Below are 17,043 nucleotides of genomic sequence, written 5' to 3'. Positions count from 1 at the left end.
ACCTACCTTGTACTGCACTGAAAATTTCCCCAGTCCCATTATCATAATGCTTTCACTGATTCTTCTCAGTCATTGATAAAGCACCCATGATATTACCAGTCACTCCCATTTGCTGGGGATACAGAAGTGAACAAGATAAAGCCACTACCCTCATGGAGTGTACATTCCTCTTTTCCTAAACTGCCATCCATCATAAAACCAGTGCATTCTCTGCTATCTAAAAAGCTGTCCTCAAAACTTTGAGAAAACATGAGAAACAGTAGTGGAAGAGACCCACCTGAAGGAGACTCTGCAAGACCTGAGAAACTGGCTCCCAACAAAATAAAAATCAGGCTTTGGAAAGGGACTTTCAAACAGGAGCCATCAAGCTCTAAAGAAGTGAGGCCAGTATTGTAGTGGACATGACTTTTGCCCTACACAGGCTCCACCACTGTTTCCTCTTTTTTTTTTTTTTAATTGGTACTGGAGATTAAATCCAGGAGTGTTTTACCACTGAACTACATCCCAGTCCTTTTTATTTTTTATTTTGAGAAAGGGTCTCACTAAGTTGAAGGGTCTCACTGAATTGCTGGGGCTACCCTCAAACTTGCAAACCTCCTGCCTCAGCCTCCCAAGTTGGAGGAATTACAGACATGCACCACTTGCCTTTTTGAAGCTAACATTTATTGAATGTACTTAACATTTCATATGGATAATATAATTAATCTTTAAATGACCCCCTCCCCATTTTCAGATGAGAAAAAAATAAGGCATAGCAGTTAAGTTACTTGTCTGACACCAGAAGATTAGTAAGTAGCAGAGACAAGATTTATACTCTGAAGTCTGGAAAAAGAAACTGACCCAGGCAATTTAGACATATCCTTTCCCTCATACAGCTCCCTAGGCCACAGGACAGATATCAGATGTTATGGTATCATAAGTTGCTATCGGAATTCCCAGATAGTCTGTAGTTATGAAATTCTGTAGTTCTCTTATCTAACTTCTCAAAAATGAGAGGCATAAGCTGGAAGGCAGAGTTTTTACTGTGGAACCAAAGGGCATGCTAGACTAGTAAGATAGTATGCTCTACTTGGGCAGGGACTGGACCCTAAAATTTTCTCACTATAGTTAAGTGCAGCACTGAGTATACTATACCCAAATTAATTGTAAGAGGGCAGGTCTGTAAGCTAGGGGCATAGCTCACTGGTAGGGCACTTGCCTAGCATGAATGAGGCCTGAATTTGATCCCCAGCATTACCACCACTACACACACACACACATACACACACACACACACACACACACACACACACAGGCAAGTCCACCCTTACTAAAGGTCCTTAGGCCTTAGGGACAAAATAGGGAGGTCAATTCTGGTGAGTGGGGTCTAATCAGAAACTAGGGTGACCTCTGAAGAGATCATCATCTAGCAAGACAGATGGTGGCATTTCCTAAGCCCTTTGGTTTCCTCCTTTGCAGCTCCTTTAAGGACTGGAAAAGCATCAAGGCAGGGTCCTCTGGCATGAAGGTCCCGGCATTCAGAAGTAGTACTTCTCTCTTCACCCACTGATCTCCATCACCCAGGGATTTACACTAAACATTAATGTAAGTCACTTCCCCCATTGACACTGCAGCCCTCCTTCCCAAGGCATTTGTTTTGTTAGCTGACTCCCTTTGGTAAATGGTTTTGCAGCTCCGTTAGGAATTGTTTCCTGTTTATTTCTTATATAGGAAAAAAAGGAGAGCGTTGAGTGGGCCAAGGGATTAGAAAAAATGATGCCCATCTCCCTGATGTTCACAGCACAAGAAGCCCCTTTCTTTCCAGTGCTGTCCCCAGGCTGAGACCCTGAGCAGAAGAATACTGCCTGCAAATAGAGCAACTAAGGAGGACGAGAATGACTGAATGCCAAGTCCCCCAGGACACGTGAGGGCCGCCAACACCAACTACTGGGGAAAGGGTTGTCATCTCTGTGGAGGTACTGGAGAAGTCGGGGGGCAAGTTAGGGGAGAGGAAATAAGGCAAAGATGAGCTCAAGGCCCCCAGAGAATGGAGCCTTTGTGTGGGGTACAGATGAGGGACAAGGGGGTGATTGTGTGGGAGGGCTGGAAGTGCCACACAGACTGGCACTGCCATAGCAGCACCAGATTCCCCCCCATCCTGCTCTAAGAACTCTCTGTGCCCCAAGGGGCCAGCACCAGACATGGCCAGGAGAAGCAGGGTATACCTGAAGGTTGCAAAGGACAGAGGTGGAAAAGAGGACGGGTGGCCAGGAGAAAGGCGCAGCATAAGCATCCCCCACTATCACCCGGACCCAGGAAACGGGAGGCAGAAGGAAAAAGACAGAAGCAGCTTTTACTATATTTACATACAACAAAACTTTGCAGGGGACAATTCTTATTGCACAGGTCAGGGCCCTGGGTGGGTGGGGCGCTTCCCAAGATGGAGTGGACAGGAAGGATCAGGACTGCAGGAGGCACCAGTTCTTCCTCTGGGGGGCCTGGGGCTCCCCTGGCTCCCACTGCCTGGCTTTCAGGGAGCTACAGACCTCGGTGCCCCATTTCCCTTCTCTTTCTCACTCTCCATAAGAGCCTTATTAGCAAGGGGGCTGTGGCTCCAGAATAAATAACTTAAAATAAAATACAAACACTAAGGTAGAAAGGCATGGAGAGCCTTGGGCTCCTTCAGCAACGCCAGGGAAGGGGGACCACCACTGGTGGGATGAGATCCCCCCTCTCATCTGGGCAAAGGCTCAGTAGCTCTGTATCTTTCCAGTTGTTTTTTAAAACAAAAACTTCTAAAGTAACCAGGGCAGTGCAGATCTTGGTGCCCTGGGTGAGAGTTCCTGGAATAGGCTCGGGGAGGGACAGAGCTGCACCGGCTCCCCAGCTCTCCCCAACACTGACATGAAAGGGTTAGCAGGATGGAGACGGGGGAATTGTGACTTTTGGTAACAGTGGGTCCCCCTTTCTGCTGGCCCCACTTGGAGCCTATGGCTGAACAGGCTTCCCAGCCTGTTCCCAAGTCCTCTATGAAGGGAACAGAGAAGCAGTTTGTCTATAGAATCCTTGCTGCCTCGCCTCCCCACCATAGGCTGGAGAGGGAAGCTCAAGGGTCCCTAGCATTCCAGAGGTGCTCCAAAACATTTTCGGCAATCAATGGCCTTGGTAGTGGGCATCTGTGCCCGCCGCTGCCTCAGTTCCTCCTTGCCCATGCTGCTGGCCAGCTTGTTGAAAGCGGATTTGTACTTCTTGTCGAAGGCCACTAGGGAAGAGGGTGGGAATCAGTGCACTAGGACCCCAGCCTCTCCTGGCCCAGGGTCCTTAAACTCCTCAGTCCCCCACCTGCTCCCTCACCTATGTCCACATGGTCCTTGCCCATGGCAGCCATTGTCAGGAATAAGATCTCGCGGTAGATACCCCTGTACAGAGGCAGAAGGGTGTAAGCCAGAGAAAAGAGGTGTGAAGCTGGTGCAGGCCAGGGACCCTCAGATGAGCATCGTACCTCTGCAGGTGCAGGCCAGCAGGAGGGGGCCCTAGAGTCTCCAGCAAGAGCCCCACAGCCTTGTGCACCTCATTGAGCCCAACATGGCGCAGCACTGACTCCAGCAATGCCAAGCTGAGACACGCAGGTACGGGGCCTGGCCACACCACCCGCTGAGGGATCTGGCCTGGGTGAAGGAAGAAAGGTCACCAGGATGACTGAGCCTTCTAGGTGTGGGACTCACCCCTCCCATCCCTATGTCAGATACCAGACTCACTGTGGACCCTCCAGAGCACATAGAGAGGTGGGCAGCTGCTAGGGTCAGGAGTCAGGATATCCCACAGCAGTCGCACCTGCACAGAGGCTGGATCAGGCATTAGCCAAGGAGACGGGGCCTGGGGGAGCTGAGACAGGAGAGCCAGTCAGACTCACAGAATGGAAGGCGGTGTCCAAAGAGACAGACAGACATTACAGGACACACCAAGCAGAGGGAAGGACCTACTCCCATGAGAATGTAAGCTCTGTAGAGTAAGGATGTGTTTTGAAATCTGCTACGTCTCTAATGCCTGAAAACTGTGCCTGGAACCTAAAAGATGGAGTGAGTAGATGAACATTAACGAGTGATTTCCTAGGTACCAAGCGCTGCACAAGGTGTCTGTGCCACAGCCCTGTGATGTCACTGCTTATGACACATGAAAAACTGTGGCCCAGAGTGGTGAACTGCAAGGGCCAGGAGTCGACCAGACACAAATACTCCACAGTCTGGGCTCCTTCTTTAGTGCCAAAGACACAGAAGACGAGGACACAGAGCTGGGAGACAGGAAAGGAGGCCACATAAAAATACTGACCTGGGGAGGCGGGGGCCCATCACAGGAGGCCAGCACCAGGCCTGGTAGAATACTAGGCAGGCGTAGCCGTTGGAAATACCACAGAAGGTTCCAGAAGATGATGGGGTGTGCAGCAGGCAGTTCAGGCAGTGCCAGAACCTCGCTGCCCTCATTCTCTACCAGAGACTCCAGCTCCTTCCGCAGCACCAGGGGACTCAGGTATGCCCAGGCCCCACTCTCCACGCGCCTAGAGGCGCCCTGTCAGACACAGAGTAGAAGGGCCCCATCCAGAGCCCTGACTCCCACCAAGCCATTATCCCCAGTGGCTTCTGGGAGGCCTCTTGCCCTCAGTACCACCTATTTGTCACCCTTCCACACAGGCTATATGCTCCCACTCCCTGTGCCCCATGGGCCCAGCCCTTACCCCCGTGTGCCCGTTGCAGAGCTGAGGCTCATCCAGGGCAAGACAGAGCCTACGGTCGCTGAGCACAGGGCCAGGACCCCCAGGAAGAGGGGCGTCTTTGCTGCTACTGGCACCAGCAGGGGCAGGGTTGGGGCTGGGGGCACTGCAAGGGGACAGCAGAAGGGGTCAGCTCTTGGACCACTGCCTTCCTGTCCCACCCACGGCACTTGCCCTGATTTGGGCACCTGGGTCGGGAATCAAGGGTCTGAACACTGAGCAAGGGCACAAAAGGGCAGGCGCAGAAGGGGCAGGTTGTGTTGAGGTTAGAGTCGTCGGGTGCCCAACCAGCCATGATTTCCTCATCGTACACCAGTGAGTCACAGGCACGGCACAGGGAGCAGCTGGAGAGCAGAATCTGTGGACAAGGAGACCCCAGGAAGTAGGCCTGGCTCAGCCTTCAGTGCCCCCTCCTGGCCCTTCCACCTCCAAATCCCAGCCAGCCCTCCTTGACCTCCTCCCCACCCTGCCTTTCCCGGGAAGACTGCAGTGGGGCGGTTATCCTCACTTCCAGGGAAGGTGGCTGGAGGGATCCAGGGGTGTCACTGAGGCGCTCTGAGGAACGACGGAGGCTCAGGCTACTGAGAGAAGACTCTGAGAGGTCCCACTCACTGCCCAGAGAGGCTGAGCTCTGCCATCACACAAGGAAACCCTGTCAGCCGGCTCCGCGCTCCTCTCCGGCAGGGATGCCAGCTCTAAGGACCCTGCAGGCCCCTCCCCGGGCCTCCTAAAGCTGCGGGGCTGGCTACCTCCGATGCAGTGGATCCAGGTCGCTCCCGGGGCCTCAGAAGACTCTCCATTGGGCTGCGACGGGCAGGGGGAGGCAGGTCAGGGGGCATCTCTGATGGGGAAATGCGGGCAGCAGGGGAGCGGCGGGAAGGAGTGAGCAGCTGCTGGAGGCGGGCACCCAGCCCTCGCCGGGGGGTGCCTGCCTCATCCTGACGCCCACTAGCCTTGGGCCCTCGCACACTCGGCCCTTCCAGGGCCTCAGTGGACTGGGCACTCAGGGCCAAGCCTGAGCCGCCTGGACTGCCTCCAGGTGCCAGCTCCTCCCCTGTCAGGCTCAGGTCTGAGAGACTTCCATCATGCCAGGGCACAGGTGATCCCCGGGGCTCCAGGACCCCTAAAGCCTCTATCACTGCAGGACAAAAACAGAATCAGGGAAGGTGGAGGCCAGCCTCTCCTCCAGCTGCCTGCTTCTCGAGTAATACAATTCCGGCTGCGTGAACTCTGACACTTGACCCACCACGACATTCTGACTCCTCAGAGTGCACAGTTACCCACCACACAGGCCCACTTTTCCAGAATTCTGGCCCTGGTTCTTCTCCTTTCTTGCAAGTGGTTAGGAAAACTGACTGGGGAAGAGAAGAGGAGGACCAGACAAGGGCACTTACTGTGGGCCACACCGGCCTCTACAGTGGGCTGGGCTCCTCGGGCACTGCCCAAACTGCCACTCTTCACCAGGCGCCCAGTGGGTGAGGCCGGGTCCCTCAGACTTCGCCCAGCCCAAGTCGTCTGGCGCTGAAGGGGACGGGTCGGGGAAGGGCGTTCCAGATAGGACTCTGGAGGACAGAGAAGGGATTTAGAGGCCGCTAGCTAGAAACCCCAACAGACCTCCGCCGAGGGACCTGGCTTGGCAGGGTTCCCCTCAGTTGAGTGTAGCTTAGCTATTCTCTGAAAGCCCATGCCGACCGCGAAGCCAGCTCTGGCTCTCCAAGAGCCTGCTGCCCCTCCCTAAGCCTGCTCACCACTCCCTGCCCACCTGTCTGGGAACTGCCAGCCTCTTGGTGTGCTGACACCTGCTGCTGCTGCTGCTGCTGCTGCTGCCGCCGCTGCCTGTCTCTCAGAGGCTGACGGAATTGAGCAGCCCCCAGGACAACATTCCGAAGCTTGGCCCAACGCAAGCGTCCACCTGGTGTACCAGATGGCCACTTGCTTTCCAGCACAGCCTGCCAAGTATAGCGTCCATCAGGGTGGCCTCCTTCCAGCACCCTGACCCCAGCCTGATGCCCACCTCCTGTCCTCGAGCCCCAGGGACCACCTTATCTCCACACATCCTGCCTAGGACTGCCTGACCAATGGCTCAGCCAGGAACAAGGGTAACTGGGAGCCACTGTCCTGAGAGGACCTGCGAGAAGCCAGAGTGATGGAGGAAGTTCTTAGTCAGACTCTACTACTTAAAAACTGTGTGGCTTTGAAGAAATCATTTCAGATTTTGGTCATTAAGTTTCCTCATCTGAAAAGCAGGAGATAGTTCAGTATCATGCTGAAGGGGCTGAATTTGGGAAATAGGAATATGCCTTTGCTCATATTCTAACTCCCCAACTCGTCCACTATGGTACTTTGGGCAAGTTATGAATTTTCTGTAACTCATCTCCTCATCTATGAGACAGGGGTGATCCTCCTACCCCATGGGGATGGTGAATATAAAGTTATTTAAAATGTATAATGTGAAGTTTTAAAAAATGTATGATGTATTCAGAAGAGTGCCGGACACACGGCCAGTACTATGAGCTACAGTCAGGGCTGTTGCAATGGGGAATAAAAGAAGCTAAGATGAAAACAAAAAACCCAAAAAAGCCATTTGCTGGTGCCTAGGCTACAAGAGGCGGCGACGGAGGACAATGGTCCCAGAACCCAGTGGAGCTGCACAAGCCCAGTCTCCAAGTTGGGGAAGCAGAGGTCAGGGAACGGCGTCCTCCCCACGCACACCTGGTCCAGCCTGCCAGCCGTCCTACCCCAAACTACGTACCTTATTGTAGTAACCATAGGTGATGGTGTTGGGCACGATGCCTGCCCGTCGCATCTCCAGCATGACCCGCACAGACAAGACGGGCTGCCCGTAGTAGGAGCAGAGCTGCATCAGCACCCGGTAACACACCTAGGCCGAGAGGCACGGAATGGCAGCAGCCTCCCTCCCAGCCCGCCCTCCAGCCTTCTCAGTTCCTGCACTCCTCACTGGCCCCTGCGGCTCTCCTGACCCTGCTACCCTGCAGTCCCCTTAGTGAGTGCTGATGTGACCGCACTCACAGTGAATGCTGAGGAGCATCTGCCCAGCCCTGGGCTCCCCATCTACCCAGCCCTGGGGCTCCCCATCTGCCCAACCTTGGGCTCCCCATCTGCTTTCTTCAACTCCCACAAGCTTCCCTCTCGCAGCCCCTATGGCCGCATGGTAAATGGCGCCCACCTCATCAGGGAGCACCACCTTGCGGCTCTCCATCTCACGCAGCACATGGTAGGCTGTGTGCAGTGCCCGCACCCGGGAGGGTGCTGACCGCACATAGGCCGGAAGACACAGGAACCACAGCCCGTAGCAATGGCCCAGCAGGCACCGGGCCCACAGCTCGGGCACTGTCGCTGACTTCTGTGCCATCCGCTGGGCCACCTTCATCTCCTAGGTGGGGCAGAGGACACAACAAGGTGAACACGATGCCAGGGAGGTCAGAGAAGCAGCGCCTCCCCTGAAGGACGCTCTGTGCCTGTACTGAGGAAGTGGCTGTACTGACAGGCTGTGGCTCCTGAGCACCGGCAGGGGCCCTGGACTGAGCCACCAGCCTCTGGATTCCCAGAAGTGACGATGGGAGGGTGCTGGTGATGACAACCGCAGAGGTTTGTGCGCCACTTCTCATGGCCAGGCACAGTGAACTCCCTCCGGTCTACGGGAGAAACGAAGCAGCCGCCCTCGGCCTGAGCCAGGAGCTGCTTACCTGTTTGGTACGGCGAGGCGCAGGACTGCTGGGGGCGCTACGGGATGGGCCTGGCACAGGCAGGGCCCCTGGTTGCTCTTGAGGAGACTCAAATAGCTCAGCCCGTAATTCTGGGAACCCATCGTAGCTGGAGGGGCAGAGAGAGCCAATATCAGGGCAGTCAATACAGGGCCAGGCACCTGAAGTGGACCATCCAAGGGTCCACTTGGGACACAGGAGGGGACGAAATCTCTCACCAGTATTGGGGAGTGGATTCACTGCCCTCTGGTGCGGGGGGCTCCTCAGGGGGGGTGATGAAGACAGTGAGCTCGCTTCCCGAGAGTTCTTCCAGCTCCACTAAGGGCGCCGTCTCGGGCTTCTCCTGCTCGGGGTGGACCTGAACAGCAAGGGGAGCGCGCAGCGTCAGGCGGCAGGCACGGCAGGTGCAGGGTGCCATGCAACTTGTACCCCAGTGACTTGGGAGCCGAGGCAGGACTGAAAGTTGAGGCCAGCCTTGGCAACTTAGTATGACCCTGCCTCAAAATGAAAAATAAAAAGAATCGGGGAGGCAGCTCCGTGGCAGAGCACTCGTAGGTGCGATCCTCAGTACCGCAAAAAATGAAATAAAAAGACAGTGGGCCTGGAGCATGCCAGACGTCCGGAATATGGCATCTTCCAGGAAAGCACATCCGCAGGGAAGGAGTCCTGAAGACCCGGCTGGGGGACAGAGTGAAAATGGGACGGTACTTCGCAGAGGACGCCAGCGGCACACGCTGTGTGCTCGTGACTCCAGGGGTGCCCACAGCTGAGACATGTTTGGGTTTACAGTGGCCTGTGGGCAAGAGAGAGAAGCAGAAGGAGAGCAGAGACCACTGGGCACATAGAGAAGGGACATACTCGATACCTTGTCAACACAAGAGTCAAAGAACTCAAGGGCAGCATGCCGAGCAGAGCCAAAAGAACACTCTTCGATGAACTGTGAGAACATCTGCGTGTGCAGCAGCTGAGAGTAGAGCTTGTGGCTGGGGCGTTCCCGGGACTTGAGGAAACCTGAGGGGACAAGAGTGAGGCAGGGAGGGGGGTGACCAGGGCTCTCCTGCAGCCACCCTGCCCTGCCCTGCCCTGTTCTGGGCCCTCTGCTTTCTCAGGAGCCATGCCCACCGAGGCCGTCACCTCTCGGCCCACTGACACATACCCCTGACACACAGAGGGACCAGCTCAGCTCCATCCAGCACCAGGGCCCCAGAGTCCTTCCTTTGGTCTACCTGCACCCACCGTCATACGCTGAGGGCTCTCCAAGGACAGGTCCCTCAACAGAGCTTTGCCCATGGGGGCTGCTCACAAAGGTCACTGTGTCCACTCTATGCCCAGGGCTCCCAGAGAGCGGGGCCCCATCTGCCTCATCTTTGAACCCTGACTTCCTCCAAGACCTCAAGAGTGGATGGCTCAAGCAGGTGCCACCAAAACACTGAGTGAGGGAATAAGAAACCTGGCGGTCCCCAGGCCACCCCTCCCACGATACCCTTTCTAAGCAGAGACAGGCTCACGTTACCCTGAAGATAGAAAAGGTTGTCAACGTCACGAGACCCCTCAGAAGGGGCCTGGGTGAGGGGGCGCAGGAAGTCCCGGTAGCCCTTGAGCAGGCAGGCCATGAAGCGCAGGAAGGCTCCCTGGACCTCCCGCTCCAGGCGGGCGCGGCGGCCGCAGACGGCCTCATAGTCCGTCAACAGGAATTCCAGGGATGCCTCCTCCTCAGGTCCAGTGTACGCTGGGAAGAGATGCCCAGAGTCGGAGTCAGCACCCACAGTGCTTGCCCACCCCATCCTTCACACTGACACCTGTTCCATCCCCAGCCCCCTCAGACCTCACACCAACAGTGGCCTCCCCAGGGACAAGTTCAACCTTCCCGAGGTGTTCGGGAATGCAGTACTGGAGATTGAGCTTAAGGGTGCATCTCAGTCCTATTTTATTTTTGATTTAGAGACAGGGTCTCACTAAGGTGCTGAGTGAGGGTCTCTCTCACTAACTTGCTGAGGCTGGCCTTGAACTTGTGAGCCTCCTGTCTCAGCCTCCCAACTCACTGGGATTACAGGCATGCACCGTGGCACCCAGCTTCCTTCCCTCTGGCTTCTGTTGGAAGCAGAACCCCCTGACTCCCACCAGATCCTGACTCCTCTAACCTCCTCAAGGAATTGTCTAGCTCCCCCCAGCCTTCCCCACACGAGAAGCGGGAGCCCAATGACAGTCCCAGCCTCCCACCCCCACCCAGTCTTCTCACTCTGGTCCAGTTGCTGGTACAGGGTTGTTAGTGTGGCCAGCAGAACTTTGTAGGGTCTGCGGGGCAGGGTCCGAGGGGAGAGGAGCTTCTTTTCCTCTGTCCTAGGAGATAAACAGGAGAAAAAGAACGACAGAGCTCCCCACATGCTCCTCCCCCCTTCGCCTCAGGCCTGGAGCCAGGGCAGCTCACACGTGGGCTCCTGCGAGCGCGCCTCCCGTGCCCCGTGAGACCCAGCCTCTTACTGGAAGAGCGTGTTGGTATCGAGATCGACACAGATGACGTCGGCAGGAGGGTCATGCAGATCAAAGTAGCTGGAGTGGATGCCCACGATGAAGGGCACGGGGGCGCTCAGCACGTCTGCCAGCACCAGGGGGCACAGCGGAATGTAGGGGCACTGCCAGTGCAGCGGGAAGATCATCTGAAGCCCAGAGAGGAGCAGTGAACAGGGGCCGGGCAGCAGGGGGGGACACAGGCGCGGAGAGGGCACTGGCCCTGGGGAAATGGTGATTGTACCCAGGGAAAGGGACTGAGAACCTCCTCAAGGAAGGAAAAGTAAGGGGACAAACCCAGAAGAGTGGGCGGACAGGTGGTACTCACAGAGACGAGGGCCTCACAGACGCTCGTGAGCAGGTCCGGCCTCAGCGAGTGGACCAGCAACTTGTGCTCTGTGAGCACAGCCATCAGCAGCGTGACAGCCAGCTCAGGGCCGAGGCTCTGCAGCAGCTGCAGGAAGCTGGCGCCGCTGCAGGCAATTCGAGGGTGGGGGTGCGTCACCAGCAGGCCCTGGAGACTCTTCCCCAGGCACCAGGCAGGGACACCGCTGGGGCCCAGCCTGCAAGGACCTCAACAACTGCCCCCAGCACCTACCATGTCCTCAGTCATCAAAGACCCCCTCCCCCAAACCCGGGCACATACCTGAGGGGCAACGGTGAGGACACAGGCTGACAGAGGAGCAGGTTGTCATAGGGAGACATCTAGGGGGCCGAAAAGCCAGAGGTCAGTGTTGGTGACAGGCCTGCTCCTCTCCGTCCGTCCAGCCCAGCCCTGGCCCTTACCTGCACTAAGATGCGGGGTCTCTGTGGGGAAGGGAAGGGCACGTTGTGAATGAAGTGGGAGATGTGCCTGGGGAGAGAGGGAGCAGGTGAGGCACACGCCGTCCACCCGTCCTCCTCCACCCCGTGTCCCTCTCCCTCTCCTCTCCTAAGAGCCCCACTGCTACCCAGAACTAAGAACAGGGCGGGCGGGGCTCAGCGCGAGACCCTGGTTCCGTCCTCAGCACCACCTAAAAACAAATAAGTGAAATATACAACTAAAAATAATCACTTAAAAAATTTAATTTCATAGGAAAAAAAAAGGATCTTATTCCTCCCTGGACCCCACTTCAAGGCCTGCATCAGCCACCGAGCCTCTCTTGTTCAACGGACTTGTGCAAATCACACACAGCCCTCGCCAGGCCCAACCAGCAGGACAGACTGGATTTCAGGCTGTCCCTGTCTCTTCCACCGGTGACAGTTTTTTCCAATGGCCACACTGTACAACCCCACACCACAGCCGGCCCCTCCCCGTGCCCAGCCCACTCCCATCTTTCCCGCCTCCCCGCGCCCTCCTCACTCCTTCCCAGTGGCAGGGTAGCCATGCTCACGCTTCCAAGGGCAGGCGGTGGGGGCCCGAGACAGAGTAGCGGTAAAGGAAGGTGAGGAAGGCTCTGAAGGCTGGAAAGGCAGGCCAGTGGGACAGCACGGCGATGGCCCGCCGGCTGCGCACCGCACGGCCGCCCAGCGCCCGGCCCCGTTCCACGGCGCTCAACAGGCCCAGTGCCCGCGCCTGCCGCTCTGACAGCCTGGCCCTCGGAAAGGCCTCATAGAACTGCAGGGCGGCACCATACACCTGGCAGGGGACAGAGGGACGGTCAGGCAGGCTCTGCATGGCCCAGCCCCTTACCACAGGCCACACACCTACCTTATCACCAGCGGCACCCGTGAGCACAAAGGTGGAGAAGACGGGCACGGGGTACTTGGTCTGGGAAGGCCAGCACTCGATAGTGGCCCCCATGGGCAGGCAGAAGACTGGCACTGACTCGGGCAGCGGGAAAGCCTCATTGTCCTCCTCTGGGTAGCGGCCCAGCAGCTCTGCACCCAAGCAGAGTGAGGAGTACCCAAAAGGAGGGGTGTCCATCAGACTTCAGGGAGAGGAGCCAGGGGATCCCAGAGAAGGGCCAAGCAGCAAAAGGGAAATAAATTCTGGGAACACTTGAAGGAATCAGCCAGGAGGCACCAGGGCAGAGGGACACGAAGGGTCAAAGGCTAGGAGGGACAACGGGGCCACTCACCTGCCTCATACACCAGTGTGTTGGCTTTGGCCAGGCCCACCTTGTAGCACAGGTACACTGCTGGGCCCCACTGCCCCCGATGGCAAGAAACAAGCAAACACATAGCTACCAAAGGTTTCTGGGGTCCACTTTCTCTCTACTACCCCCAAATGATCTTCTGAGCTGCCACTAATCACAAGCCCTCAAGCCCTATCACCCGTCTGGCCTGCCCCTGGCCCCTTCGTACCCTTGGGCCCAGTTCCACACCTCACACCAAGGGCCCAGGTCTCAGCTCTCGGCTCCACAGCCCCACTCACCATGCCAGGGTTGAGGTTGCGGGGCAACCGGCAGTAAGTATGAGGCGTGCCCTCACCCTTGCTGGGCAGCACCAGGCAGAGGTCAGTGATGCCCAGGGCATGCAGTCCTGCCCCCTCTGCTGCCCGCCTATAAGTGAGGTAGGTGCGGGGATGCCCGGGGCCTGGAGGGGCCAGGTTGGCTGAGTGGCTGTACGGTGTAGTATCAAGCACTTGGAAGCCAGGCTTGGGACGTTCCTTGCCCTCATATAACACCCTGGCACAGAAAACAGAGAAATGTCAAGAGGACAGGACCGAAGAGAAAGACCCCAATCCTGCCAGATCTGCCTACCTAGTGGAAACTGCCCTGCACACTCAGCCTTGTCAAACCCAATACCGGGCCCACCTCTGCTTGCTGAACTCTCCTCCAGAGTCCCATAGCCCCTCTTTGCCCTTGACCCTACTTGTCAGTAACAACCCACACGCCTGCCCGCGGCTCTCACTCTCATGAACAGACACTAAGAAGTCACTGACTCCAAGCTAAATCCCTCAGGGGTCTTACTCCACTCAATCTTATCAAGCATCCTATGAGGGACTATTATCCTCATTGGTGGGGCTTTATAACCTGCCAAGACCAAAGGGCTAGGTGGCAGCAGCACGGGCATGCAAACCCAACCTGAGACCAAGTACTGACGACTTCAGCCCCTCCTCCCTGGCCTCTGGCCCTCCCCTCATCCCACACCCCTACCTGACTGGGCTCTAACTCATAGTCCCTCCCAGCTCCCCTGGGGCCAGCATGGCTGGGAGGCACATACCCCAACTCCACAAGCGGGGGTTTGTCCCGGCCTCTGCGGTAGCAGATGACAGGCTGAGTTCCACCCAGGAGCCCAGCACTGAATTCCAAGGGGTGGCCCCCAGCAGAAGCCTGGATGCATGTATAGCCCTGGGGCACCTCCTCGCCCAGTGCCCTAGCAATGACTGCCACATCGGTGATGGGCTCAGCTGGCCGGGAAGGGCGCAGGGGTCCGCTGGGCTCAGGAACCCATGTTTCCTCAGGGATAGGTGCTCCATTCCCCGCAAGCCCAGCAACCACGAAGTAATCCACCAGCCGGGGGGGCCGCTCCTCCGCCATGGCCCCCCCCTCACTCACTGCATCTGGAATGGGCAAGTGGGGGAGAGATGGAGCCAGGGAAACTGGTGTTGCCACGGCAACAGAGTGCTACCCTCTCCCTTCAGTCCCCGCCCCTTCCTAATCCTTCCAAAGGAAGATGGGATAAGCGGTCAGTCCACCCCACCTCTCACATCCCCAGGCGCTCACAGCCCCACCACAGCTCCTTAAACAGACCAGGTTCCTCCCACTTGGCAGTTCTCTCGGCAAAGAACCCAAACTCCACCTCAGACGGCTAGCCTGGGCTCTGACACCATGTTGCTGGTGTATGCCTTCCAAAGGCCCCACCCCTCCCCACTACCTGCCTAGTTAGAACACCAGAGATCCCACTATTTCCTGTAATGACCTGCAATGACACCATTGATTCTGGCCACGTCACCTTAGTCTTTTTCAAGGGTTTCTGGCTTTCTGCTCTAGTTATGACATCCTAAGGACCTCCTGACCCAGTTGACACTCTTAAAAGGGCCCACTCCTACGTGTTCAGAGGACCCCACAGGATTCTGGGAAACCTCACAAAACCCAAGCTTTAGTGCCTTTCCACCAGACCCAGTGTTCTTAACTCCACCAGCCTGGCCCAGCCACAGTGCCCTCCCACCCACAGGATCCTGATGTCTCCAGTTAGGTCTAAAGTGACTGTGGGAGACGGGTTCCCGCCGGCCCTCGCCCTCTGCCACAGAGCCCCGGAGCCCCGGAGCCCCGGAGCCCGAGCCGAGACAGAATTAGGCCCACAACAGCCTTTCAGTAACTGTTTCCTCACCTGCCTCCATGGCCCGCCCCAGGGAGTAGGAGCCCCAAGGTTCCTGAGGCGCCCCAGGGTGCAGAAGCTGGGAAGAGCCTGGTGGGTGGTTTGCATCAGGGGCTGGGAGGTGTGGGGGAGTGCTTCAGAGGGGAAGGGAGGTTACTTCCTGAAACGGCGGAGGGGAAGCTGCAGCTCAGCAGAAGTCAGCCTATGGGTGTGTGTGGCGGCGCCGTGGGGCGGGGGGTTCTGCTGAAGGTGCCAGCGCAGCATCGTGCCAAGTCCGAACTCCAGACCAAAGGGGCCTGAGCAAGGCCGTGGAGATTCCCTGGCTCCGGGATGAACAGTTCTACTTTATCTCCCACTCTTGGCCCAGAGAACTAACTGGAGGGAGCAAAGGAATCTCCCGGGGCCAGGCTGGCTCCTGGACACACACGCCCCAACTCCAGCTAAATTTAGCCTCCACGTCTGCGAGGTGAAGCCAGGAGTCCGCATCAGCCTCCAGATTTAACTCTAGGGCACCACCCCCTCCCTCACCTAGTGCAGGCGAGCGGGAGCCCCATGCCCCAGGCACAGGCAGAGGCAGTTAGGTGGGACCGTCGGAGCGGCGAGCGGGTGCCCCCCAAGCGCTGAGCACGCGCCGGGATTCCCTGGACCCGGCTGGGGGAGTCCTGCGGAGGGTCACCCTTTCTCCCTAAGTGGAGCCACGGGCACCGGGGCCACTCGGGTCTCCAACGCCCACATGCCGGGCCACGGGAAGTGGGGCTGGGGCAGAGGGCGCGCGGAGGGGGAGGAGGCTGAGCAGGGAGCTGGAGGGCACCGAAAAGCCGGCGCGCCGGGGCCGAGGACGTGACGGCAGCAGCGCCGGCCGCCGCGTGACCCGAGCAGGAGGGCGGGGTGCTCCTGCTCCGGCACCCGCGGGGGCAGTGGGGTGCGGGGTGCCCGCCACCGCTAGCTGGCTCCCGGCTGCGCCTTCCCCTCCACTTTCACTTCCCCGGGAGGGAGGAAGCGGAACCAGATGTGCCGGCTGGAGAGCAGCTGGGGCCGCCCCCGCCCGCCCGCCGGCGCTCCCTCCCTCCCTCCTTCCCGCGCGCCGCCCCGCCCGCTCCGGCCCTACCTGCCTGCCCTGCGACTCCCCGGCCGCCGGCCCGCTGGCGGGTGGCTCGGAGGGCGGGCTGGCGGGCCGGCGGGCGGCGGGGCTACCCGGCCCCGGACATGGCGCACCGGACTTGGGCGCCGCTCCCGCCTGGGCAGCGAGTGAAGGAAGAAGAGGCGGCCGAGGGCACCAGGGCGCGGGGCGCCGAGGAGGGAGATCTGGGCGGTCCCAGCGTAGCGTCCCCGCCGCGCTGCGCCACGCTGGGACTGTGCAGCCGCGCCGCCAGCCGGGCCGCGCAGTCCTCCCAGCTCCCGCGGCGCTGGGGGCCCGGCGCTCCTCCGCGCGCCCCGCTTTCTCCACTCCCCCCCCCCCGGGCCGCGGGCGCCGCCGCTACCCCCACCCCCCTCCTCGGCCGGCGGCCGTGACCCCGGCAAGTGCCGGCCCAGCGCCCTGCCGCCTGCAGCGCGACCCCTGGCGGCTGGGAGGGCCCCCTGCACCAAGAGGCTTCCCACCACCTAGCCAGCGCCTCTGGACGCTGACCCCGGGCAGCCCTGGAGTCGGCGTCTTCTCGCTTGCTGCCCTGGGTCCTACAGCCGGATGTGGTGCGCATGCCTGGGAGAAAGTGACGGTCTCCACTAGAGGAACCCAGGTGGCTAAGCTCCCCGCATTTCCAGGTTTAGGACACACTGCATTCCCCTCAGAAGCTCTCAGTTCTCTTTTCTGGAAATGAC

The 17,043-nt window shown here is 58.4% G+C and overlaps 1 protein-coding gene across 3 annotated transcripts; it reads right to left on the bottom strand.

Moving 5' to 3' along the window:
• Window positions 1–2,312: 2,312 nt before the first annotated feature.
• On the bottom strand, window positions 2,313–16,676 carry Dennd4b (DENN domain containing 4B). Of its 3 annotated transcripts, none has more exons than XM_026412923.2 (28): window positions 16,334–16,676; window positions 14,128–14,467; window positions 13,337–13,589; window positions 13,041–13,110; window positions 12,671–12,840; window positions 12,354–12,598; window positions 11,767–11,833; window positions 11,627–11,685; window positions 11,309–11,453; window positions 10,954–11,129; window positions 10,712–10,812; window positions 9,986–10,201; window positions 9,338–9,483; window positions 8,691–8,830; window positions 8,455–8,581; window positions 7,935–8,141; window positions 7,500–7,628; window positions 6,510–6,696; window positions 6,142–6,309; window positions 5,497–5,885; window positions 5,256–5,378; window positions 4,936–5,105; window positions 4,712–4,853; window positions 4,309–4,545; window positions 3,738–3,864; window positions 3,482–3,647; window positions 3,334–3,398; window positions 2,313–3,241 (listed from the first exon to the last, which is right to left on the bottom strand). In XM_026412923.2, exons 2-28 carry the CDS (start codon window positions 14,442–14,444, stop codon window positions 3,096–3,098), a joined length of 4,488 nt encoding a protein of 1,495 aa, XP_026268708.2. In that variant the 5' UTR covers window positions 14,445–14,467; window positions 16,334–16,676; the 3' UTR covers window positions 2,313–3,095. The 3 variants fall into 3 exon arrangements, with proteins under 3 accessions (XP_026268708.2, XP_026268707.2, XP_026268709.2); XM_026412922.2 differs by lacking the exon at window positions 16,334–16,676 and adding an exon at window positions 15,238–15,905; XM_026412924.2 differs by lacking the exon at window positions 16,334–16,676 and adding an exon at window positions 15,238–15,905 and having other exon boundaries at window positions 5,497–5,588.
• Between the last annotated feature and the right edge of the window lie 367 nt (window positions 16,677–17,043).

The sequence above is a fragment of the Urocitellus parryii genome, chromosome 11 (genome assembly GCF_045843805.1).
Source record: "Urocitellus parryii isolate mUroPar1 chromosome 11, mUroPar1.hap1, whole genome shotgun sequence".
NCBI lineage: Eukaryota > Metazoa > Chordata > Mammalia > Rodentia > Sciuridae > Urocitellus > Urocitellus parryii.
The sequence above is the reverse complement of the archived record's forward strand: the minus strand, read 5'-3'. Positions and strand labels throughout refer to the sequence as shown.